The sequence below is a fragment of the Oncorhynchus mykiss genome, chromosome 12 (genome assembly GCF_057628025.1).
Source record: "Oncorhynchus mykiss isolate SJ-2025 chromosome 12, ASM5762802v1, whole genome shotgun sequence".
NCBI lineage: Eukaryota > Metazoa > Chordata > Actinopteri > Salmoniformes > Salmonidae > Oncorhynchus > Oncorhynchus mykiss.
In genome coordinates, this window is record NC_143033.1 from 71,824,756 (window position 1) to 71,851,128 (window position 26,373).

Here is a 26,373-nt window from a genome sequence, read left to right on the forward strand (position 1 = left end):
GATGCACTTAGTCATCAGCATGGAGGCCGGGGTCCTTCGCTCTGCACAGCAATTAAAGCTGCAGCTTCCCATTGAAAGCAGAGGGCCGTTAAATCCCTTTCAACCACTGTGTGCCTGTCCAACTGGGTTAATAGCTCTAGCATGCATAGTGCACTACTTTTGAACAGAGCCCTATGGGCCCTGGTCAAAAATCAGTGGTAAAAAGTACTTAAGGAAAAATACTTGAATGTACTACTTAAGTGTTTTTTTGGGGTATCTGTACTGACTCACTAAACACTTTGTAAATGACAGCTGAGTGTTGGAGTGTGCCCCTGGCTAACCGTAAAAAAAAATGTATACAAGAAAATTGTGACTTCTGCTTTGCTTAATATAAGGACTTTTAAATGATTTATACTTTCACATTTGATACTTAAGTATATTTTAGCAATTACATTTACTTTTGATGCTTAAGTATATTTAAAACCAAATACTTTTAGACTTTTGCTCAAGTAGTATTTTACTGGGTGACTTTCAATTTTACTTGAGTCATTTCCTATTAAGGTATCTTTACTTTTACCCAAGCATGACACTTAGGTACTTTTTTCACCATTGTCAAAAGTAATGCATTATATACACTAATCAAAATCAAATCAAATGTATTTATATAGCCCTTCGTACATCAGCTGATATCTCAAAGTGCTGTACAGAAACCCAGCCTAAAACCCCAAACAGCAAGCAATGCAGGTGTAGAAGCACGGTGGCTAGGAAAAACTCCCTAGAAAGGCCAAAACCTAGGAAGAAACCTAGAGAGGAACCAGGCTATGTGGGGTGGCCAGTCCTCTTCTGGCTGTGCCGGGTGGAGATTATAACAGAACATGGCCAAGATGTTCAAATGTTCATAAATGACCAGCATGGTCGAATAATAATAAGGCAGAACAGTTGAAACTGGAGCAGCAGCACGGCCAGGTGGACTGGGGACAGCAAGGAGTCATCATGTCAGGTAGTCCTGGGGCATGGTCCTAGGGCTCAGGTCCTCCGAGAGAGAGAAAGAAAGAGAGAATTAGAGAAAGCACACTTAAATTCACACAGGACACCGAATAGGACAGGAGAAGTACTCCAGATATAACAAACTGACCCTAGCCCCCCGACACATAAACTACTGCAGCATAAATACTGGAGGCTGAGACAGGAGGGGTCAGGAGACACTGTGGCCCCATCCGAGGACACCCCCGGACAGGGCCAAACAGGAAGGATATAACCCCACCCACTTTGCCAAAGCACAGCCCCCACACCACTAGAGGGATATCTTCAACCACCAACTTACCATCCTGAGACAAGGCTGAGTATAGCCCACAAAGATCTCCGCCATGGCACAACCCAAGGGGGGGGGCGCCAACCCAGACAGGATGACCACATCAGTGAATCAACCCACTCAGGTGACGCACCCCTTCCAGGGACGGCATGAGAGAGCCCCAGTAAGCCAGTGACTCAGCTATACTCAGCCCCTGTAATAGGGTTAGAGGCAGAGAATCCCAGTGGAAAGAGGGGAACCGGCCAGGCAGAGACAGCAAGGGCGGTTCGTTGCTCCAGAGCCTTTCCGTTCACCCTCCCACTCCTGGGCCAGACTACACTCAATCATATGACCCACTGAAGAGATAAGTCTTCAGTAAAGACTTAAAGGTGGAGACCGGGTTTGCGTCTCTGACATGGGTAGGCAGACCGTTCCATGCAAATGGAGCTCTATAGAAGAAAGCCCTGCCTCCAGCTGTTTGATTAGAAATTCTAGGGACAATTAGGAGGCCTGCGTCTTGTGACCGTAGCGTACGTGTAGGTATGTACGGCAGGACCAAATCAGAGAGATAGGTAGGAGCAAGCCCATGTAATGCTTTGTAGGTTAGCAGTAAAACCTTGAAATCAGCCCTTGCTTTGACAGGAAGCCAGTATAGGGAGGCTAGCACTGGAGTAATATGATCCAATTTTTTGGTTCTAGCCAGGATTCTAGCAGCCGTATTTAGCACTAACTGAAGTTTATTTAGTGCTTTATCCGGGTAGCCGGAAAGTAGAGCATTGCGGTAGTCACTTGACAAAAGCATGGATTAATTTTTCTGCATCATTTTTGGACAGAAAGTTTCTGATTTTTGCAATGTTACGTAGATGGAAAAAAGCTGTCCTTGAAATGGTCTTGATATGTTCTTCAAAAGAGAGATCAGGGTCCAGAGTAACGCCGAGGTCCTTCACAGTTTTATTTGAGACGACTGTACAACCATTAAGATTAATTGTCAGATTCAACAGAAGATCTCTTTGTTTCTTGGGACCTAGAACAAGCATCTCTGTTTTGTCCGAATTTAAAAGTAGACCGGTCAAAAGTTTTAGAATACCTACTCATTCAAGGGTTTTTCTTTATTTTTACTATTTTCTACATTGTAGAATAACAGTGAAGACATCAAAACTGTGAAATAACACATATGGAATCATGTAGTAACCAATAAAGTGTTAAACTAATCAAAATATATTTTATATTAGAGATTCTTCAAATAGCCACCCTTTGCCTTGATGACAACTTTGCACACGCTTAGCGTTCTCTCAACCAGTTTCATGAGGTAGTCACCTGGAATGCATTTCAATTGACAGGTGTGCCACCTTAAAAGTTAATTTGTGGAATTTCTTTCCTTATTGCATTTGAGCCAATCAGTTGTGTTGTGACAAGTTACCCATTGAAAGCAGAAGGCCGTTAAATCCCTTTCAACCACTGTGTGCCTGTCCAACTGGGTATACAGAAGATAGTCATATTTGGCAAAAGACCAAGTCCATATTATGGCAAGAACAGCTCAAATAAGCAAAGAGAAATGACAGTCCATCATTACTTTAAGACATGAAGGTCAGTCAATACGGAACATTTCAAGAACTTTGAAAGTTTCTTCAAGTGCAGTTGCAGAAACGATCAAGCACTATGATGAAACTGGCTCTCATGAGGACTGCCACAGGAATGGAAGACCAGGCCAGAGTTACATCTGCTGCAGAGGATAAGTTCATTAGCATTACCAGCCTCAGAAATTGCAGCCCAAATAAATTCTTCACAGAGTTCAAGTAACAGACACATCTCAATGTCAACTGTTCAGGGGAGACTGTGAGGCCTTTGTGGTCGAATTGTGGCAAAGAAACCACTACTAAAGGACACCAATAAGAAGGAGAGATTTGCTTGGGTCAAGAAACACGAGCAATGGACATTAAACAGGTGGAAATCTGTCCTTTGGTCTGGAGTCCAAGTTGGAGATTTTTGATTCCACCCACCGTGTTTTCGTGAGTTGCGGCTTGTGGGTATTACGGATGATCTCTGCATGCGTATTTCCCACTGTAAAGCACGGAGGAGGGGTTATGGTGTGGGTGTGCTTTGCTGGTGACACTGTCAGTGATTTATTTAGAATTCAAGGCATACTTAACCAGCATGCTTACCAAAGCATTCTGCAGCGATACGCCATCCCATCTGGTTTGGGCTTAGTGGGACTATCATTTTTTTTTCAACAAGAGTATGACCGAACACACCTCCAGGCTGTGTAAGGGCTATTTGACCAAGAAGGAGAGTGATGGAGTGCTGCATCAGATGACCTGGCCTCCACAATCACCCGACTTCAACCCAATTGAGAGGGTTTGGGATGAGTTGGACCGCAGAGTGAAGGAAAAGAAGCCAACAAGTGCTCATTATATGACTGTTGGAAAAACATTCCAGGTGAAGCTGGTTGAGAGAATGCCAAGAGTGTGCAAAGCTGTCCAAGGCAAAGGGTGGCTACTTTGAAGAGTCTCAAATATAAAATATATTTTGATTTGATTAACACTTTTTTGGTTACTACATGATTCCTTATGTGTTATTTCATAGTTTTGATGTGTTCATTATTATTCTACAATGTAGAAAATAGTAAAAAATAAAGAAAAACCCTTGAATGAGTAGGTGTTCTAAAACTTTGGACCGGTAGTGTAGGGAACAGAGTGCCCTTTGGGACTCAACCCTAATAAGCCTGGTGTCTGGAGAGGTGGCAGATACCCATGACTTTGCCTTCCTCCTCTGCACTGGAAATTTGGGCCCCTGCACTGTGGCTCTCAAGGGGGCTGTTATAGGGCTGTGTGTCGGTGTGAGTTTTTGTTGTGTGTGTGCATGCATATGTGTTTGCAGGGGCATCATTTGAGAGGGCAATTCATCCAAAATATGATGCTTATGTATTATTTTTCAGTGTTACTGCTGTGACCAAACATTTTATATTTCTAAGCAACAACTGTCTGAAAGTAAGGTTTACAAACAATGCATTAATATCCTACTATTGTCAGATGTAATTGATCTTGAACTGGACAAATCAATCGATCCAATGCTGTTTGACCACAGTGGTCACACTCAATAAAAATATCACTGTGCACTTGTACTTAATCCCAAAGTGTCAAAGAATACTGGAAACAATGTGGAGAAAACTGTATTTATTTATCATGATTGGATCATTTCTCTGCCCTCCCTCCCTCCCTCCCTCCCTCCCTCCCTTAGGAGTCTGCCCTGAGTGATGAGTTCTCACCGCCCCCCTGTAGTCCCCCTCACGCCTCGAGTGGGACCACAGCCGACTCGTCCTCCCGCTCCTCACAACGCTACCAGACCCTCTCCCAGTCCTCAGACGAGGTAAGGGGCTTCCTAATGCAGTTGTGGTGGTGGTAGTGGGCATTCTTTGCCTAGGACTAAATGGATCTAAACTCTATTTCATTATGATACCGTATATGAGACAGAGGGTTTGCCTGAGGCCTGGATCACTGTTCAGAGAGAGAATGCAAGATACTATTTTTGATTAAAGTAGCCACTCAAGTTCCACTCAAATATGTAATAGTGTACCAACAAAACTCTGAATTCTTCTTTAGTAAAATGTGTACCATTACCTGAAATAACCCCAACTGGACGTAGTTATGTCTTCTTGGTTACCTGTGGCAACTAGCTTACACTATTCATACTATAGCACACACTGCATTCAGTTAGAAGTTTCAAGCAGTTCACTTAGATCCATAACAGTAAGAGTGCCTGAGTCTGGTGAGTGCTCTTGCTCTCTCAAAAACACTCTCTGGCCAGACGCTGTCAGACACGGCTGCACAGTGATTAGGGAATCAATTACCTCCGGTAAACTAGCTCTCTCTCTCTCCCGTCACATCTGATTTGGCTCAGCTTGTTGGAGGGGATATTGGGTTTTCAGAGGGGCTTTATGACTCTCTCCCTCTCATCTCCTTAAGCTGCCATTACAGAGGGATGCAGGATACACGTCAGACCTGGGTACAGATAGTATTTGCTTTTTTCCCCAAATACTTTAAACTGCACTTGATTGTGTGACGCATGCCTGGCGCAAAGGAACCAATGGAATAGTCTCCAAAGTGCGAACCCTGCCCATCTGCCACTCCGGAGGTGCGCTCAACTGGGTTTCCAATTGTGCCGAACATGTTCCTTTAGTTGCAATTTCGGTGGGGTGATTTCAGTGAACATTCTGAAATGTTACAGTGAAACATCAAACAGTAAAGAGTACTATGCCATTTCAGTGGCAATAATCAAACTGCAAATAACTTTCCTATTCCTGCTACATGTACAATAGTAGAATGCCACATTATTATTTGTAGTGGCAGTTTAGACCCAAAACAGACCACCTTCTCAGACATAAGATAATGTTACCTCATGTTCTCGGCTAACACTAAGCTAACATTAGCTAACAATCCAAATCTATTCCCCTTGTTTAACACACCTCAGGTTCACTCAATGAAACACTCAAAGTATTTAAAAGAAAAATAAATAGTATTTGAACCCAGGACTTAATCACACCTGGTTGGGTAAGCGTGTGAGAGTAGGTGTGTGTCCCAGTTGTTGGTGAGACGGAAAATCCCAACGGGGAATGTGCTGTTTTGCCTTCCAGCAGAGCACGTTACCTGAAGTAGCATGGTTGAAGTAATGGAACAGTGTTTGCATATGGTAGCCTAGGTCATGTAATCCACTTTCTATAAAACCTTTGGCTAATAATGTAAAATAGAGGGTCTCTCAAACCAACCACGTCCCATAGGAAAAGTCTGCCTGTATGTTGATATCATGTTTATTCAAGGCTAATAACATGAGGGAAAAGGGAGAAGATGCAGAGAGCGAGAGAGAGAGAGAGACCTCTCAGCCGGCTGCCTCTTCCATCACCCTGAGTTAATTTTAGCAGCGCTTCACTTCTTCCTGTGCTTCACCGCCGGTGGATAGACATTCTGAGAACACCTCAGTGTCTGGCAGACAGCCAACCTGACAGGACCCTGCTAGCCACCAGGCTAACAACACCAGACCAGCGGTTAGATCAGTTAAACAATGTTGTTTGTGTGCGCGTGCGTATGTGTGTGTGACTCAAGGGGGTCTAGACTATAGAGGCAGCTTTTTAAGTCAGTCAATGCAACCTGAAGATACATATCAGTGGGTGTAATACGTTCGCTGTATGTCGCTGCACTGAGAGGCAAGGCTAAATTGTTTTGTGTTATGTTATTCATGACCACCAGGGGGCAGATTAACATGCTCTTCAGACTGCTAACTCACAAAAAGCTATTTTTCATATTAGGAAGCTGAAACAACGCAATTGTACTCGATTACTGAAGATCTTGGGCAACCTTCCTTCCAGCCTATAGATGAGCCGCTGTGCCTAGTGTCGTCGTGGAGCACCCAGCAGGTGTGCCAGTGGCTGAAGGGGTTGAACATGGAGCAGTACATCCCAGAGTTCACTGCCAGGGACATCGACGGGGAGCAGCTCCTCCTGATGGATGGCACCAAGCTCAAGGTGGGAGGATGTTTCAGGGAAGGAGAGGAGGAGAGTGAGGAGGATAGAAGGAAGGGGACTAAGTTCAAGGTGGGAGGAGAGGAGATGAGGGTAAATGGATGGAGAGGGTCAGAGAATAGAAGAGAGGCGAGGCGAGGAGAGGAATAAGAGCAGATGGATGGAGAGGATGGTACAGATGGTGAAAGGGGAGAAGCAGCCATGAGAGTGGAAGAGAAGTGACAACAAGATTAGAGGAGAGGGTAAGGTACAGAAGAGGGATGAGAGGAGGTGAGAAGATTAGAGGAGAGGGTAAGGTACAGGAGAGGGATGAGAGGAGGTGAGAAGATTAGATGAGAGGGTAAGGTACAGGAGAGGGATGAGAGGTGAGAAGATAAGAGGAGAGGGTAAGGTACAGGAGAGGGATGAAGGGAGGTGAGAATATAAGAGGAGAGGGTAAGGTACAGGAGAGGGATGAAGGGAGGTGAGTGGATGTAGGATCAAAGTAAAACATAGAGTATCTGACTCTCTGATTGAGCCACTCAAAAACACTCAAAACAACATGTAAACACCCACCAACAACAACATACAGATAGTCATTCTCTTTAAGCAGGATCTCACTGCCCTCTGCTGTTGAGAGGGACATCTTTCATGCCATCTGTGAACTACACTAAACAAAAACAAAAACATGAACGCAACATGCAACAATTTCTTCTTTTTTTTCTTAAAAAAAAAATTTGTACCCTTTTTTCTCCCCAATTTCATGGTGTCCAATTGTTGTAGTAGCTATTATCTTGTCTCATCGCTACAACTCCCGTACGGGCTCGGGAGAGACGAAGGTTGAAAGTCATGCGTCCTCCGATACACAACCCAACCTAGCCGCACTGCTTCTTAACACAGCGCGCATCCAACCTGGAAGCCAGCCGCACCAATGTGTCGGAGGAAACACAGTGCACCTGACAACCTTGGTTAGCGCGCACTGCGCCCGGCCCGCCACAGGAGTCGCTGGTGCGCGATGAGACAAGGACATCCCTACCGACCAAGCCCTCCCTAACCCGGACGACGCTAGGCCAATTGTGCGTCGCCCCATGGACCTCCCGGTCGCGGCCGGTTACGACAGAGCCTGGGCGCCACCCTGCAACGATTTCAAAGATTTTACTGAGTTACAGTCCATACAAGGAAATCAGTCAATTGAAATAAATTCATTAGGCCCTAATCTATGGATTTCACCTGCCTGGGAATACAGATATGCATCTGTTGAACACAGTTAAAATAGGTAGCGACATGGATCAGAAAACCAGTCAGTATCTGGTGTGACCACTATTTACCTCATGCAGCGTAACACATCTTCTTCGCATAGAGTTGATCAGGCTGTTGATTGTGGACTTTGGAATGTTGTCCCACTTCTCTTCAAATGGCTGAGCAAAGTTGCTGGATATTGGCGGGAGCTGAAACACATTGTCACACAAGTTGATCCGGAGCATCCCAAACATGCTCAATGGGTGACATGTCTGGTGAGTATGCAGGCCATGGAATGAGTCTGAAATTATCAGCTTGCAGATATTGTTTATAGATCATTGCAATATGGGGCAGTGCATTATCATTCTGAAACACGAGGTGATGGTGGTGGATGAATGGCACGGTAATCACGGTATCTCTGTTCATTCAAATTACCATCTATGAAATGCAATTGTGTTTGTTGTCTGTAGCTTATGCCTGCCCATACCATAACCTCACTGCCACCATGGGGCAGTCTGCTCACAACGTTGACAATCTCACACTGCTCGCCCACACGACGCCAAACAACACTGTCGGCCGTCTGCCCGGTACAGTCTAAACCGGGATTAATCCATGAAGAGCACACTTCTCCAGCGTGCCAGTGACCATCGAAGGTGAGCATTTGCCTACTGAAGTCGGTTACGATGCCAAACTGCAGTCAGGTCAAGACCCTGGGGAGGATGAAGAGCATGCAGATGAGCTTCCCTGAGATGGTGTGCATAAATTCTTTGGTTGTGCAAACCCACAGTTTTGTCAGCTGTCCAGGTGTCTGGTCTCAGAGGATCCCGCAGGTGAAGAAGCCAGATGTAGAGGTCCTGGGCTGGCTTGGTTACACGTGGTCTGCGGATGTGAGGCTGGTTGGATGTACTGCCAAATTCTCAAAAGTAACATTGGAAGTGGCTTATGGTAGAGAAATGAACATTCAATTCTCCGGCAATAGCTCTGGTGGACATTTATGCATGCCAATTGCACACTCCCTCAACATTTTAGTGGCATTGTGCTGTGTGACAAAACTTCTCATTTTAGAGTGGCCTTGTATTTCTCCTAGCACAAGGTGCACCTGTGCAATAATTATGTTGTTTAATCAGCTTATTGATATGCCACACATGTCAGGTGGATGGATTATATTGGCAAAGGAGAAATGCTCACTAACAGGGATGTCAACAAATTTGTGATTTTTTTTGTTGAGAGAAATAAGCTTTTAGTGCACACAGAAGATTTCTGGGATATTTTATTTCAGCTGATGACACGTGTTGTACATGTTGCATTTATATTTTTATTCACTAAGTACCTAAGGCCTAGATGGCGCCAGAGTACAAGGCTGACGTGTTAGCTATTCCTAACCAATTGTGTTTGTAACTTATTGTTTAACTTGTTTTGTACATAATGTTGCTGCTACCATCTCTTATGGCCGAAAATAACTTCTGGACATCAGAACTGTGATTACTCACCACGGACTGGCTGAATCCTTTTTTACCTTTAACGAGACCGGCGAGCCCGATGTGAATGATATACTGCTTTCCCGTGAACAGGCCCAGATCCCCGTCATTTGCGTGAAGAGAAGGCGGAGAAAAAGGGGCCAGAGAGTGGGGCTGCCTTCTGAGAATTCGTAGGTGATCGAATAAACCCCCACTTCCTTCCATTCTGCTAGCAAACGTGCAATTTTTGGAGAAAATAAACCGATGACCTACGCGGAAGATTAAACTACCAATGTGACATTCAAAACTGTAATATCTTATTCTTCACGGAGTTGTGGCTGACTGACGACATTATCAACATACAGTTGGCTGGTTATACACTGTATCGGCAGGATAGAACAGGGTCGTCTGGTAAGACAAGGGGCGGCAGACTGTGTATTTTTGTAAAAAAAACAGCAGGTGCACAATATCTAAGGAAGTCTCAAGGTTTTTCTCTCCTGAGGTAGAGTATGTCATGATAAGCTGTAGACCAAACTATCTACCTAGAGAGTTTTCATCTGTATTTTTCGTAGCATAGCACCACAGACCGATGCTGGCACTAAGACCGTACTCAATGAGCTGTATACTGCCATAAGCAAACAGGAAAACACTCACCCAGAGGCAACGCTCCTATTAGCCGGGGACTTTAATGCAGGAAAACTTATCAAATTTCTATCAGTATGTTAAATGTGTAACCAGAGGGAAAAAACTCTGGACCACCTTTACTCACACCTTTACTCACACACAGAGATACATACAAAGCTCTCCCTCACCCTCCATTTGGCAAATCTGACCAAAATTCTATCCTCCTGATTTGTGATCACAAGCAAAAATTAAAGCAGGAAGCACTAGTGACTTGCTCAATAAAAAAGTGGGCAGATGATGCAAATGCTAAGCTACAGGACTGTTTTGGTAGCACAGACTGGAATATGTTCCGGGATTCCTCCGATGGCAAGAGGAATACCTATGTAAGAATGCTGTTCATCGATTACAGCTCAGCATTTAACACTTTAGTGCCCTCCAAACTCGTCATTAAGCTCGAGACCCTCGAGACACACACAGCTCGAGACACACACACACACACACACACACACACACACACACACACACACACACACACACACACACACACACACACACACACACACTCTTTCACACTCTTCATATGCTGCTGCTACTCTGTTTGTCTATCCTGATTGCCTAGCCACTTTTACCACAACCTATATGCAGTGGTGGAAAACGTACCCAATTGTCATACTTGAATAAAAGTATACAGTTGAAGTCGGAAGTTTACATACACTTAGGTTGGAGTCATTAAAACTCGTTTTTCAACCACTCCACAAATTTCTTGTTAACAAACTATAGTTTTGGCAAGTCAGTTAGGACATCTACTGTGCATGACACAAGTCATTTTTCCAGCAATTGTTTACAGGCAGAAAATTTCACTTATAATTCACTCTATCAGAATTCCGGTGGGTCAGAAGTTTACAAACACTAAGTTGACTGTGCTTTTAAACAGCTTGGAAAATTCCAGAAAATGATGTCGTTGCTTTAGAAGCTTCTGATAGGCTAATTGGCATAATTTGAGTCAATTGGAGGTGTACCTGTGAATGTATTTCAAGGCCTACCTTCAAACTCTGTGCCTCTTTGCTTGACATCATGGGAAAATCAAAATAAATCAGCCAAGACCTCAGAATTTGTTTTGTAGAACTCCACAAGTCTGATTCATCCTAGGGAGAAATTTTCAAACACCTGAAGATATCACGTTCATCTGTACAAACAATAGTACGCAAGTACAGTGCCTTGCGAAAGTATTCGGCCCCCTTGAACCTTGCGACCTTTTGCCACATTTCAGGCTTCAAACATAAAGATATAAAACTGTATTTTTTTGTGAAGAATCAACAATAATCGTACAGTTAGTCGCAGCAAAAGGTGGCGCTACAAAGTATTAACTTAAGGGGGCTGAATAATTTTGCACAGACAATTTTTTTGTTTTTGATTTGTTAAAAAAGTTTGAAATATCCAATAAATGTCCTTCCACTTCATGATTGTGTCCCACTTGTTGTCGATTCTTCACAAAAAAATACAGTTTTATATCTTTATGTTTGAAGCCTGAAATGTGGCAAAAGGTCGCAAAGTTCAAGGGGGCCGAATACTTTCGCAAGGCACTGTATAAACACCATGGGACCACGCAGCCGTCATACCGCTCAGGAAAGAGACGTGTTCTGTCTCCTCGAGATGAACGTACTTTGGTGCGAAAAGTGCAAATCAATCCCAGAACAACAGCAAAGGACCTTGTGAAGATGCTGGAGGAAACGGGTACAAAAGTATCTATATCCACAGTAAAACAAGTCCTATATCGACATAACATAAAAGGCAGCTCAGCAAGGAAGAAGCCACTGCTCCAAAACCGCCATAAAAAAGCCAGACAACGGTTTGCAACTGCACATGGGGAAAAAGATTGTACTTTTTGGAGAAATGTCCTCTTGTCTGATGAAACAAAAATAGAACTGTTTGGCCATAATGACCATTGTTATGTTTGCAGGAAAAGGGGGAGGCTTGCAAGCCAAAGAACACCATCCCAATCGTTAAGCATCATGTTGTGGGGGTGCTTTGCTGCAGGAGGGACTGGTGCACTTCACAAAATAGATCTCAAGACATCAGTTAAAGCTTGGTCGCAAATGGATCTTCCAAATGGACAATGACCCCAAGCATACTGATCCTAACTGACCTAAGAGAGAATTTTTACGAGGATTATATGTCAGGAATTGTGAAAAACTGAGTCTAAATATATTTGGCAACGGTATATGTAAACTTCCGACTTCAACTGTAGATACCTTAATAAACAGTTACTCAAGTAAAAGTGAAAGTCAGCCAGTTTAAATACTACTTGAATAAAAGTATAAAAGTATTTGGTTTTGAATATATTTAAGTATTAAAAGTTCAAGTATAAATCATTCAAAATTCACAATATTAATCAAAACCAAATGTACAATTGAAGTCAAAATTACATACACCTTAGCCAAATACATTTAAACTCAGTTTTTCACAATTCCTGACATTTAATCCTTGTAAAAATGCACTGCTTTTAGGTCAGTTAGGATCACCATTTTATTTTAAGAATGTGATATGTCAGAATAATAGTAGAGAGAATTATTTATTTCAGCTGTTATTTCTTTCATCACATTCCCAGTGGGTCAGAAGTTTACATACACTCAATTAGTATTTGGTAGCATTGCCTTTAAATTGTTTAACTTGGGTCAAACGTTTCAGGTAGCCTTCCACAAGCGCATTTTGGCCCATTTCTCCTGACAGAGCTGGTGTAACTGAGTCAGGTTTGTAGGCCTCCTTGCTCGCATACGCTTTTTCAGTTCTGCCCATCAATTTACTATGGGATTGAGGTCAGGGCTTTGTGATGGCCACTCCAATACGTTGACTTTGCTGTCCTTAAGCCATTTTGCAACAACTTTGGAAGTATGCTTGGAGTCATTGTTCATTTGGAAGACCCATTTTCGACCTAGCTTTAACTTCTTGACTGATGTCTTGAGATGTTGCTTCAATATATCCACATTATTTTCCTGCCTCATGATGCCCTCTATTATGTGAAGTGCACCAGTCCCTCCTGCAACAAAGCACCCCCACAACATGATGCTGCCACCCCCGTGCTTCACTGTTGGGATGGTGCTCTTCTGCTTGCAAGCCTCCTGAAACGGTATTCGTCGTCGGGAAGATGAGGAATCATTGGACCAAAGCACAGCGTGGTACATGTTCATGCTTACTTTATTAAAACTGAACACTAATAACAAAATAACAAAGGGAATCACCGAAACAGTCCTGAAAGGTGCAAAACACTAAACAGAAATGAACTACCCACAAAAACCCTGTGGGAAAAAGCTACCTAAGTATGGTTCCCAATCAGAGACAACGATAGACAGCTGCCCCTGATTGAGAACCACACATGGCCAAAACAAAGAAATACAAAAACATAGAGAAAGGAACATAGAATGCCCACTCAAATCACACCCTGACCAAACCAAAATAGAGACATAAAAAGGTCAGGGCATGACACCTCCCCCTTTTTCCTCCAAACATAATGACGGTCATTATGGCTAAACAGTTCTGTTTCATCAGACCAGAGGACATTTCTCCAAAAAGTACGATCTTTCTCCCCATGTGCAGTTGCAAACCGTAGTATGGCTCTTTTTTAAATGTGGCTTTGGAGCAGTGGCTTCTTCCTTGCTGAGCGGCTTTTCAGCTTATGCCGATATAGGACTTGTTTTACTGTGGATATACGTACTTTTTACGTGTTTCCTCCAGCATCTTCAAGATCTTTTGCTGCTGTTCTGGGATTGATTTGCACTTTTCGCACCAAAGTACGTTCATCTCTAGGAGACAGAACGTGTCTCCTTCCTGAGCGGTATGACGGCTGCGTGGTCCCATGGTATTTATACTTGCGTACTATTGTTTGTACAGATGAACGTGTTATCTTCAGGCATTTGGAAATTGCTGCCAAGGATGAACCAGACTTGTGGAGGTCTAAATTATTTTCTGAGGTCTCGGCTGATTTTCTTTTGATTTTCCCATGATGTCAAGCAAAGAGGCACTGAGTTTGAAGGTAGGCCTTGAAGTACATCCACAGGTACACCTCCAATTGACTGATTTAGCCTATCAGAAGCTTCTAAAGCCGTGGCATCATTTTCTGGAATTTTCCAAGCTGTTTAAGGGCACAGTCAATTTAGTTTATGTAAACTTCTGACCCACTGGAATTGTGATACAGTGAATTATAAGTGAAATAAACTGTCTGTAAACAATTGCTGGACAAATGACTTGTGTCATGCACAAAGTAGATGTCCCAACCGACTTGCCAAAACTATAGTTTGTTAACAAGAAATGGTGGTTGAAAAACGAGATTTAATGACTCCAACCTAAGTGTATGTAATCTTCCGACTTCAACTGTATTTGTCACATGCACCGAAGAAAACAGGTGCAGACCTTACTGTGAAATGCTTACTTACAAACCCTTATTAAACAACAATGCAGTTAAGAAAAATCGGGTTAAGAAAATATTGACTAAATACACTTAAGTAACACAATAAAATAACAATAACGAGGCTACAGTAAGGTGCTCCAATCCTCGTTATACCTTTTTTTAGGTAACAAAATATTTTTCATCGTTAACTCTGCATTGTTGGGAAAGGGCTCATAAGTAAGCATTTGATGGCACAGTCTACACCTTTTGTATTCGGCACATGTGACAAATAACATTTGATTTGATATTTTATTATATTTTATTATCAGGGTTTGGGAGTGAACAGTTCCACGGACCGCAGTGCACTGAAAAGGCGGATCAAAGACATTCACGCAGCAGCGGAAAAGGAGCGCAAGGCCCTGGACAAACTGGAACGCCAGAAAGAGAAGCAGCGCAAAAAGGAACAGGAGCTACGCAAGCTAAACACAAGCTAGAGATAACCACCAGATGGCGCTAAATCACCACAGAAATACTCCTGACTAGAAACTGGTGTTGGTGCACATCTCCAACTTCCACATTATCATGATAGCATTGATGCTAAGTGGAGTTTTGTGCAAAAAGTTGGAATTTGCTCATAGACTTTCGTACTGTACCTCTGGTTTGGATGTGAGTCTTTGAACCCTGCGATGGGCGGGACAGTGTGTTGTCTATCACTGACACATGAATAATAACAGAATGAAAGCTCCATGCTCTTCTTGTCAAATGGATTTATTTTAGACCAAGATCGGAAGCCCAAAGTGGGCATGTGAGAGGTGGGTCGCGAGTTATGAGAATACATCTACAGTCACACACTATTTATTCTTAATTTGGGTAGTTGGAGGACAATTGGGTCACGGCAGGACTGTCAATTTCTAATTTGGGTCCCGAGGTGAAAAAGCTTAAGAACTGTTTTGGACCAATCAATCAGTGGTTGACGCAACATGATAGTCCCGCCCATATTGGGGTTCAGTTGTCTCATTCTTCCTGGCTATGAAACATGTGTTGTTCTTTGTCAGTCATCAAGGTTATCCTCCCTTGTGGAAAAAAAGCGGACTAATCATTTGTCACTGGAATTGAATATGTGTTATAAACTCAGCAAAAAAATAAACGTCCTCTCACTGTCAACTGCGTTTATTTTCAGCAAACTTGACATGTGTAAATATTTGAATGACCATAAGATTCAACAACTGAGACACGAACTGAACAAGTTCCACAGACATGTGACTAACAGAAATGGAATAATGTGTCCCTGAACAAAGGGGGGTCAAAATCAAAAGTAATAGTCAGTATCTGGCGTGGCCACCAGCTGCATTAAGTACTGCAGTTCATCTCCTCCTCATGGACTGCACCAGATTTGCCAGTTCTTGCTGTGAGATGTTACTCCACTCTTCCACCAAAGAAATCACGCACAGAACGAGCAGTATGGCTGGTGGCATTGTCAGTCCCACAAGCCATCATGTCAGGATGAGCACCACATGAGGGAGTAGGATGTCTTCCCTGTAACACACAGCATTGGGATTGCCCGCAATGACAACAAGCTCAGTCTGATGATGCTGTGACACACCACCTCAGACCATGACGGACCCTCCACCTCCAAATCGATCCTGCTCCAGAGTACAGGCCTCGGTGTAACGCTCATTCCTTCGATGATAAACGTGAATCCGACCATCACCCCTGGTGAGACAAAACTGCGACTCGTCATTGAAGAGCACTTTTTGCCAGTCCTGTCTGGTCCAGCAATGGTGGGTTTGTGCCCATAGGCAACGTTGTTGCCGGTGACGTCTGGTGAGGACCTGCCTTATAACAGGCCTACAAGCCCTCAGTCCAGCCTCTCTCAGCATATTGCGGACAGTCTGAGCACTGATGGAGGGATTGTGCATTCCTGGTGTAACTCAGGCAGTTGTTGTTGCCATCCTATACTTGTCCCGCAGGTGTGATGGTTGGATGTACCGATCCTGTGCAGGTGTTGTTACACGTGGTCTGCCACTGTGAGGACTGTCTCAGGCGTCTCACAGTACGGACATTGCAATTTATTGCCCTGGCCACATCTACAGTCCTCATGCCTCCTTGCAGCATGCCTAAGGCACGTTCACGCAGATGAGCAGAGACCCTGGGCATCTTTCTTTTGGTGTTTTTTTAGAGTCAGTAGAAAGGCCTCTTTAGTGTCCTAAGTTTTCATAACTGTGACCTTAATTGGCTACCGTCTGTAAGCGGTGTTTAAACCCTTTACAATGAAGATCTGTGAAGTTCTTTGGATTTTTACGAATTATCTTTGAAAGACGGGGTCCATGACTGAGGGGCGTTTCTTTATTTGCTGAGTTTGTGACTTGTACACACATTCAATGCATTGACAAAGTCATGCTTTTTCCCATAGCTTTTGACCATACACACAAACAGTACATTCTAGCAAATTACACACTATGAAAACCTTACCATGGTCTGAGTTATTATAGAAATAATGTAATTACAGAAATTGGCATTTATTTATTTTTTACAAAGAATATAATCACAGAATTCATTTTTTTTTTAAATACTCATAACCACAAGCCAGTAACACACAACCACATTCATATTGTAGTATGCATCAATACTCTGTCAGTGGACAGGAGTAAAACTTGAAGTAACAGGAAGATTTGTCCAAGACATTGTCAAGATAAGATGCTGATGAAACAGATGTGATTTTTGAGCATATTTGTATATACTGTATGTTTGTGGCGTACGTGCATGTTTGTGGCGTATGATGTACTGTCTGTTTATGTGTGTGAAACTGTGCATATGTGCTATCTGAGGTCATTGTTTTGGTAATGACTGTATGGGGATGGGACTGGCTCTCCTGAAAGGAGTCTTCTGAGGAGGCCACTTTAGAATTCTGGCTGTTGTCAATCTTTTGTCTACTCTCACGTTACACCAATCGTCATCTTAGCTGTTTTTGTCTTGAGAGTCTCCAACTTTTTGGATCCTCCTGGAACAAGAGAAGAATGGCACCAATCATCTTTGGAGGATTCAGGGCCCCGTATAAGGACTGATGCTGGGACATGCTATCCAAACCGTACCCCCATTTTGCCCAGTTTTCACACTGAATTCATGGACTGGTTCATGACATGGATATTAGCTCCAGGTTTTACACACACAAGGTCTTTAGGACTCACTTCTTGATTTCCATCCTCCCAGGATGCTGTGACTTCATTTATTTTCAACTCCTGTGTCAAATGGAAATGTGTAATAAATATGGTTTAGAATGCAGAATGCATGTCAGCACTCCCAAACTTCTGCTGCTACTGGTCTCTCGTCTCTGGTCTCTCAGTTCAACATGTGAGCTGATTCACACTCGGTTTGTACAACTGATATGCAACACATCTGACACATCGGGGGTATGGTTAGAACCCTAACCCAACTCAAAATGGCAATTTAGTCCAACTCAAAACGGGTAGGATTTGACGATAACAAAACGTACACACTTGGTTCATCTGGTTTTACTATGGCACTTTATACATGTCACATTACAAAGTCAACATTCGGGGTTTCTTGGTTTACATAGCACAGTAAAAGATTAAGAACACATTGCATGTTAAAAAGAGAACCGGATTAGAATTGGTGGAAAGGAGGATCTGTTGATAGTTTATCAGTTCTCCACAATGAAACAAGACTTGAAGTCCACGCACACATACACACACACACGCACGAAACCACCCACACCCACACACAAAGAAAGAGCACAGAGCTATGATGCCTCTACTCAAAGATCACCAGAGGCTCAGAGCGACAGAGCCAATATACAGACTGAGAACAGGTGGGGTTTCACAAAACCTTTCTGACTGCTTCAGTCAAGTAACAATAGTTTGACTAGCGCGAGTCATTGTTTCTTTCTTGTGTATTACCTTGTAACCTTGAACTGGCTTCTAACATTGTTTCTGTAAACACCAAGGTAACGTAAAAGAAACACGTCACATCTGTGTGTATTTATAATGACGGCTTGAACCCACAATCACACTTGGAGCAGGCCAACCCACAATCACACTTGGAGCAGGCCAACCCACAATCACACTTGGAGCAGGCCAACCCACAATCACACTTGGAGCAGGCCAACCCGCAATCACACTTGGATGAGTCCATATCCCACTAATCCCAGAGTCCTCACCTGTAGATAAATTCTCATACAGAACAATTTAACAAGGACCCTGATTGTCAAGATGGACCATAGAACACCCCCCTCCCCAAAACCCTATTACCCACACTGCACCTGCATCTTTAAACGTGTCTGATGTCAGCTATACAACGGGCATTCCTGTGTACACAAAAAGGAGCATAGCATGTTTTAGTGCACTTGTGTGTGTACATGACATCCACACACCCAGTGTCTCAGAACTGAAGTAATTCACACCTACTGTAGATTAGACCGGATTAGACACTTAGGGTCGAAGTTCAACAGGTTGCATTGAAGTGCTTTGAGCTCGTTCGTTGGCACGGTAGGATTTGCATGTGCAATATTTACATCTGCGCTTAAATAATTCAACTGTCGTGCACTTCCTCAAAACACATCCAAGTCATAAAATAATTGATCAAAAAAAGCATAATGAAATAATATTCTATTTCACATTCCATGTTTCTGTACCGTTACATCTATACTACTGTACTATTTACAGAGTGTGTTGGTTAATAATACTATGTATGTATTTATACTCATTCTCCAGGTATAATGGAAGCAGGTGGATTGGATTTTGGATAACATTTCAATAACATAATAAGAATGGCTACTAGGCCTCACTCAGAATGCATTGTATCAAGGAGCAACGGAAATAGGCAAGGAAACACTAAGTGAGGAAACCTTACAGAACAGTCATGTTGTCTTTGTAAAGGAATTGTGTAGGATTTCCTGCAGGATTCCTGTATCCATTTTTTGACTTGAAGTCACTTTGGATAAAAATGTGTGTTAAATGGCATATACATGTATTATTATATTAAGGGGAAACTCAAGTACTCGACACTGCAGGCCAAAGAAAGCTTCAGATGATACTCCACATGGAGCCACAATAAAGATGCCTGTATGTTTGTCTGTCTGTCTGACTGGCTGACTGATTGACTGGCTGACTGATTGACTGGCTGAGTGACATAAATAATACAACAAAAACCGGAAGAAATATCTGAAAAACCTGAATTTGAACAATGGATTGCATGTACTGTACATGTGTGTGTGTGTGGGTGGGGCGGGGGTGTGTGTTTGTGTGTGTGTGTGTGTGGGGGGGGCAGCCAGGACAACAGTCTTTCCCTATGAACATCTCAAACACAGAAATGTTCCAAAGGGTTTTGCCGCATGCCCTTCTCCCATGGTGCCAGTGTGTGGCTGGCCCAGCATCAGGTATCAGGCCAGGTTTTGGGGCAGTATCCTCCACACCCCACAAGCTGGCCCATGGAGCCAAGGGGAAGGGATCCAGGAGATTAGGAAAGGGATGAGGGGGTAGGATAGGGTTCCTGCTGGAAGAAGGGCTGGGGGCTGTGATCCCCCCCTCTGGAGAGTGGTGGTTAGGGAAAGGGGGGTTAGGTTCGCACCCAGCAGAGGGGCACCCAGAAGGTCTCACGCTCCAGCCGCTCCAGAATGCCTCTGAGTTCTGTGCAGGCGCTGGCTGAGTCCTCCTTTATTAGGACCCGGTCGACCAGGTGGCCGTACTGCTGGTCCATCTGCTGGGCTGACTGACGCATTTCCTGCAGGTCCTCATCCTGACACGGACATACGGAGACACACACACACGGAGAGACATACGGACGGACGGACAGACAGACAGGAGAATCAGACGGACGGACGGACAGACAGACAGGAGAATCAGACGGACGGACAGACAGACGGGAGAATCAGACGGACGGACAGACAGACGGGAGAATCAGACGGACGGACAGACAGACGGGAGAATCAGACGGACAGACAGACAGACAGGAGAATCAGACGGACAGACAGACAGACAGGAGAATCAGACGGACAGACAAACAGACAGGAGAATCAGACAGACAAACAGACAGACAGACAGACAGACAGACAGACAGACAGACAGACAGGAGAATCAGACAGACAGACAGACAGACAGGAGAATCAGACAGACAGACAGACAGACAGGAGAATCAGACAGACAGACAGACAGGAGAATCAGACAGACAGACAGGAGAATCAGACAGACAGACAGACAGGAGAATCAGACAGACAGACAGGAGAATCAGACAGACAGACAGACAGACAGACAGGAGAATCAGACAGACAGACAGACAGACAGGAGAATCAGACAGACAGACAGGAGAATCAGACAGACAGACAGACAGACAGGAGAATCAGACAGACAGACAGACAGGAGAATCAGACAGACAGACAGACAGACAGGAGAATCAGACAGACAGACAGACAGACAGGAGAATCAGACAGACAGACAGACAGACAGACAGACAGACAGACAGACAGACAGACAGACAGACAGACAGACAGACAGACAGGAGAATCAGACAGACAGACAGGAGAATCAGACGGACAGACAGACAGACAGGAGAATCAGACAGACAGACAGACAGACAGACAGAGAGACAGACAGACAGACAGGAGAATCAGACAGACAGACAGACAGACAGACAGACAGACAGACAGACAGACAGACAGACAGACAGGAGAATCAGACAGACAGACAGACAGACAGACAGGAGAATCAGACAGACAGACAGACAGACAGACATGAAAATGAGGAAGAAGCATAAGAGTGAGTAAGGATATAAAGGTGATATCAGATTTGGGAGAGGAGAAAATAGGAAAGGAGAGTGCATGCCACCCAAAAAAGAAGATTGAGTAACAGAATAAAGGTGAAATAACTCATTGATGCATTCATATGAGCACATTTCAGACTCAGCTCACTGTAATTAAAAAAGAGACAGCAGGTCTCACCGTCACTCGCCCATGATCTCCCCCTGCTGGTGAGGTGGCAGCACTACGACGGCGTCTGCTCTCCGGGACGCGCGGCTTGACGAAGATGACATAGGGCTTGAACTCAGATGTCCGCAGCGTCTTCAAAGCCTAAGGGGCCAGGACACATTCAGACGCAATATCACACAGTCTGCGTAGGCTGTCACACAGAGTGCACGGGGTTGAGATAACAGATGCTATCCGAGAAATGTCCTCGTGAGATGTCAGAGATGCTACGGATAACCGGGACAAGATAATGTGGCAGCCTGCCTGACTCAAACAGAAAGTACTCTCACCAAGAGAACACAGGAGAAACGCCAGGGGCCGTCATAGAATAGGGTGTGACACAGGCTGCATGTGATAGCCGTGGTTATATTGTGCAGTGCATCGTGACAGAATGGGATATGCATCACTGTAGAGGATGTGCCTTGGCCCTACCTCTGGCTGCACGTCCACTAGGCACATCTTATTCTTGGCCTGTACAGAGCGGATGGCCTCTATACTGGTACCATACTGGTTCTCCTTGTACTCCCCATGCTCTATGAACCTGGACACACAGGACACAACTAAGCACGAAACAGACAAAACAAAACAGAGTACTACAGAGACGGACCGTATGGCTTCACAGATCAGCCGTATGGCATCAAAGAGGACTCACTTGTTGCTCAGAGCGTCCGCGTCAAACGCCTGTTTGGTGACAAAGTGGTACTCCACCCCCTCCTTCTCATGAGGCTTCTTGGGCCTGGTGGTATCTGGAGACACAAGTGATAGGGGGAAAGCTGTGATTGTTTTACTGGTGTAGCAGTTCTTTACTAGGGTGTTGGAGTCGCCGTCAGTGTAGAAAGAAGAGGGTGCGGTTTAGAAGGTGTAACTCACGCGGTACGGCCACAGCATAGCGATGTGGGTTCTCTGCTATCACCTTCTGTTTCAGCTCATTGATACGAGCTCCTAGGGAGCCTTTTGTGCGAGTGAGAGAGAGAGAGAGAGAAAGAGAGAGAGAGAGAGAGAGAGAGAGAGAGAGAGAATGAGAGCGAAAGAAAGAAAGGGAGAGAGAGAGACAGAAAAAGAGAAAGAGAGAGAGGGTAGAGAGACAGAAAAAGAGAAAGAGAGAGAGGGTAGAGAGACAGAAAAAGAGAAAGAGAGAGAGGGTAGAGAGACAGAAAAAGAGAGAGAGAGGGTAGAGACAGAAAACGAGAAAGAGAGAGAGGGTAGAGACAGAAAAAGAGAAAGAAAGAGAGAGAGAGAGACAGAAAAAGAGAAAGAGAGAGAGGGTAGAGACAGAAAAAGAGAAAGAAAGAGAGGGTAGAGAGACAGAAAAAGAGAAAGAAAGAGAGGGTAGAGAGACAGAAAAAGAGAAAGAGAGAGAGGGTAGAGAGACAGAAAAAGAGAAAGAGAGAGAGGGTAGAGAGACAGAAAAAGAGAGAGAGAGGGTAGAGACAGAAAACGAGAAAGAGAGAGAGGGTAGAGACAGAAAAAGAGAAAGAAAGAGAGAGAGAGAGACAGAAAAAGAGAAAGAGAGAGAGGGTAGAGACAGAAAAAGAGAAAGAAAGAGAGAGAGAGAGACAGAAAAAGAGAAAGAGAGAGGGTAGAGACAGAAAAAGAGAAAGAGAGAGAGGGTAGAGACAGAAAAAGAGAAAGAGAGAGAGGGTAGAGACAGAAAAAGAGAAAGAGAGAGAGGGTAGAGAGATAGAAAAGGAGAAAGAGAGAGGGTAGAGAGACAGAAAAAGAGAAAGAGAGAGAGGGTAGAGACAGAAAAAGAGAAAGAGAGAGAGAGGGTAGAGACAGAAAAAGAGAAAGAGAGAGAGAGAGACAGAAAAAGAGAAAGAGAGAGAGACAGAAAAAGAGAATGAGAGAGAGGGTAGAGAGACAGAAAAAGAGAAAGAGAGAGAGAGGGTAGAGAGACAGAAAAAGAGAAAGAGAGAGAGGGTAGAGAGACAGAAAAAGAGAAATCAAATCAAATCAAATCAAATCAAATTTTATTTGTCACATACACATGGTTAGCAGATGTTAATGCGAGTGTAGCGAAGAGAGAGAGGGTAGAGAGAGGGAGTGAAATAGAGTTATTTAAACATAACTATCAGGGACAAATAATCTATATTTGCTGAAAAAAATCTGCATCAACATCAAGTTAAGTCCACTGATTAGTTACAGGATGTGCCATTTGTTGTGCACTTTGATTAATTAACTTATCATAAACATAAATAGCATTAGGTACTGTAGATCAGACCTCACAGGCCCACACAACTAGCTTGGTCAAGCAGACTGACTGCTTAAAATGAAAGAGAACATGTGCGGAGAGATTGGTCTGGTTCTCATAAGGCTACCACACAACTAGAGGAAGTTGCTGTTTGTAGCATTGGCCACTAGAGGGCAGTATCGTCAAAGTAGAATGACCACACATCCTGAAGCTGTTGTCATACCGATCAGAACCACCAGGCGGGGTCTCTCGTTGGGCCGGTGCTGGTAGCGAGTCACCTCCTCGTAGGTGGCAAAGTCTGGATCGGTGGGGTCGCGGGTTGCCCCTCCTCCGAGGGATCCTGACCGGTCCTTTCGGCTCAGACGGAAACTCCTCCTCAGACCCGCTACGCAGGACAGGCAGGTGGGAGGGGCAGGGAGTGCAAGGTGAGGCAGGGAGGCAAAGGGTCAAAATGTCAGATATGATCATCCACTTAAGTGGTTTGATACACTGTCTAACACATGCTCTTTCTACATAATTACAACTGTATTCTCTGAGGCATGTTAGATAGCGCTTGTAGTTGTTCTCACTTGGCAATTAGTGTTGCTGACAAACATTTTGAACGCACAACACCAGTATCACGTCACATCGGGACATCATATCAGGCTATCATGCAAATCAAACCCCAACATAAGCATGACATTATTCTTTGTTGGATTATTTGGTGTTGGTTATTGAATAACAAAGAATGTGCAACCCTTGCTAATCATGCATTAAAACCCCAGTGAACCGTGTGACCATTCAAATACTGGTGGTAAACTGTGATTCGCCGTTAATCCGTGAGTGATCCTACAGGTTTGACAGCCTGACCCGTGCTTATCTCTAAGGTAAATGGGCTGCCAGCAGCATTGTGAGATATTGACTGAATCTGCTCATTTACAAGCATGTGTCCAACACATATCAATCACATGCAGCTAATATCTGACCAAGGGGTTTGGCCGCTCCACTTTGACTGTGAGAAATAAGCTCTGGGACTGAGAGTGAAGCTAACACACTTCTGCTATTAATATCAAGCTCATGCCTCTCTCTTTCTCTTTTTATAAGAGACTTGGCTTCAACTCAATGAACAACTAGTAATACTACAGTGAGGATAAAATATAAATTAGCCTTGATAGAATTGGAAGGACAATTGTCTGGTTTGTAACACATGTAAGAGTATACAGTACAACGGAGACATGCTGCTTGACAGAGAGTGGACAGGGAGGGATGGGGCAGCCTGACTCTGGAGACCACAGTGTAGTGGGAGTGACGCTCACGCACACCCACGCACACACAGACACGCACACACAGTGTCTCCAGGCCCATGGGTGCCCATCCCCCCCTGCCTGCGGACAGTGGGGATACCTGAGGGAACAAGCCGGTAACAGTACCTGAATAAAATTCCCAGGAAAACACCTGGCCACAGGAGGGCGCCACTGCTTTACACTTAGGAGAGACTATAACTGGCATTAGAGCATCACACAACCCAGCCTCGCGCCTCATTCTCCACACAGGGTGAAACAAGCAGCAAAACGTGTCTGGTTGGTTGAGTGTGCAATGCGTCCAATGCAGCAGGACCCTCGTGGGGGTGAGGGTAGGATGGGGTGCACCAGCCATAGCAGCAGAGGCAAGAGGGGAGTCTCAGGAGGATCCAAACACTGCTTAGTTTGGGGCAGGGCAAGGGTGCTGAGTTTAATCTCCATATATAAGGAGTAACCTGATTGGTTGACGGCCGTATTCTGTGTCATTATGAAGGTATACAATCATGTAGAATAATGCAGTTGGTCTTATTGCCATGGGAGGGCAGTGTTTGACTGTCGGCTGTGTTCAGATCCTTCCGTGTGCTTTGCTTTTCATTCCAACAGTTTCTGGGGTATGGGGTGAGGCCTCAAGGTCATGTAGGGGTGAAGGAGGCAAGGGGAGGACAGTGGAAGGAGGGGAGGCCAGTGGGAGGGCAGCAGGGGGCTGAGGATGACGGGGAAAGCGTTATAATGTGGTGCCAATGCAATTTCAGTCTGGATGCAAACTGTATTTACCACGGTCGGTAGCTTGAGGGTTGAATCCAATTGATGACACTCGTTAGCAAGTAGTAACCATTTCTGAATGCCCTGAAATGATTGCTACTCTGGTGTCTGGGGAACGGATACTGATCCTAAGACGTGTTAATACTCTGACAGAGACGCATAGCAGCCATGTCTCAATGTCTACTGGACTGTTTCAAGTCTGGTACTCGCGCTCTATCACACCCTCTTAAGCACTTTTCTCATTACACTAATTAGGTAACAAGACCGATTTGCTATCGACACCTGAAGGAGTGAGAAACTAAACTCCCCTCTTTCATATTGAGCTGGAAAATCTGTTGCTGGAGCGCACACTCTCTCCTTCAGTACTAGTCTTCCCTGTCAAATGACCTGGGATCAGTTCCGTCTCCTCTCAGCATTGTCTCTCCCCACCGCTTTTCTCTCCACCTCTCGCCTCCCTTCTCCATCACCTCCCACACGGACACGCCAGCCAGTCCCACCCTCAGGACACCCGTACATTCCCCAACCCAAAAGCGCCAGTTCAGTTAAGCCAGCAGCTCACAGCAAGGTCCTGGCGGACACAGACACGTCGGACAGCAAAAGAGGTAAAGGCGGCAGAAGGAGGAAGACGTGCAGACTCTCACCTATGTACTGTCCATTGAAATAGCCCTCACAATCACAGTCCTCTGTAGGGAGGCAAGC

At 44.4% G+C, this 26,373-nt stretch overlaps 2 protein-coding genes across 4 annotated transcripts in view; one reads left to right on the plus strand and one right to left on the minus strand.

Annotated features, from left to right (window-relative positions):
• LOC110538949 (sterile alpha motif domain-containing protein 14) overlaps positions 1-17,770 on the plus strand; it is a 41,204-nt gene extending 23,434 nt beyond the window's left edge. The window contains exons 8-10 of the mRNA XM_036938167.2: positions 4,508-4,636; positions 6,630-6,785; positions 14,795-17,770. Coding sequence (XP_036794062.2) covers positions 4,508-4,636; positions 6,630-6,785; positions 14,795-14,959 — 450 coding nt within the window. The 3' untranslated portion in view covers positions 14,960-17,770. The remainder of the gene's footprint in view (positions 1-4,507; positions 4,637-6,629; positions 6,786-14,794) is intronic.
• A 192-nt stretch (positions 17,771-17,962) lies between these two features.
• Positions 17,963-26,373, minus strand: part of LOC110538129 (MAGUK p55 subfamily member 3) — a 44,481-nt gene continuing 36,070 nt past the window's right edge. The window contains exons 13-20 of one of the 3 annotated variants that reach the window (XM_036938168.2): positions 26,316-26,357; positions 25,042-25,107; positions 23,856-24,017; positions 22,312-22,392; positions 22,094-22,187; positions 21,874-21,982; positions 21,418-21,546; positions 17,963-20,219 (exon numbers count right to left, since the gene is read on the minus strand). In XM_036938168.2, coding sequence (XP_036794063.1) covers positions 20,040-20,219; positions 21,418-21,546; positions 21,874-21,982; positions 22,094-22,187; positions 22,312-22,392; positions 23,856-24,017; positions 25,042-25,107; positions 26,316-26,357 — 863 coding nt within the window. In that variant the 3' untranslated portion in view covers positions 17,963-20,039. The remainder of the gene's footprint in view (positions 20,220-21,417; positions 21,547-21,873; positions 21,983-22,093; positions 22,188-22,311; positions 22,393-23,855; positions 24,018-25,041; positions 25,108-26,315; positions 26,358-26,373) is intronic. The other 2 variants (XM_036938169.2, XM_036938170.2) reach the window with 2 other exon arrangements.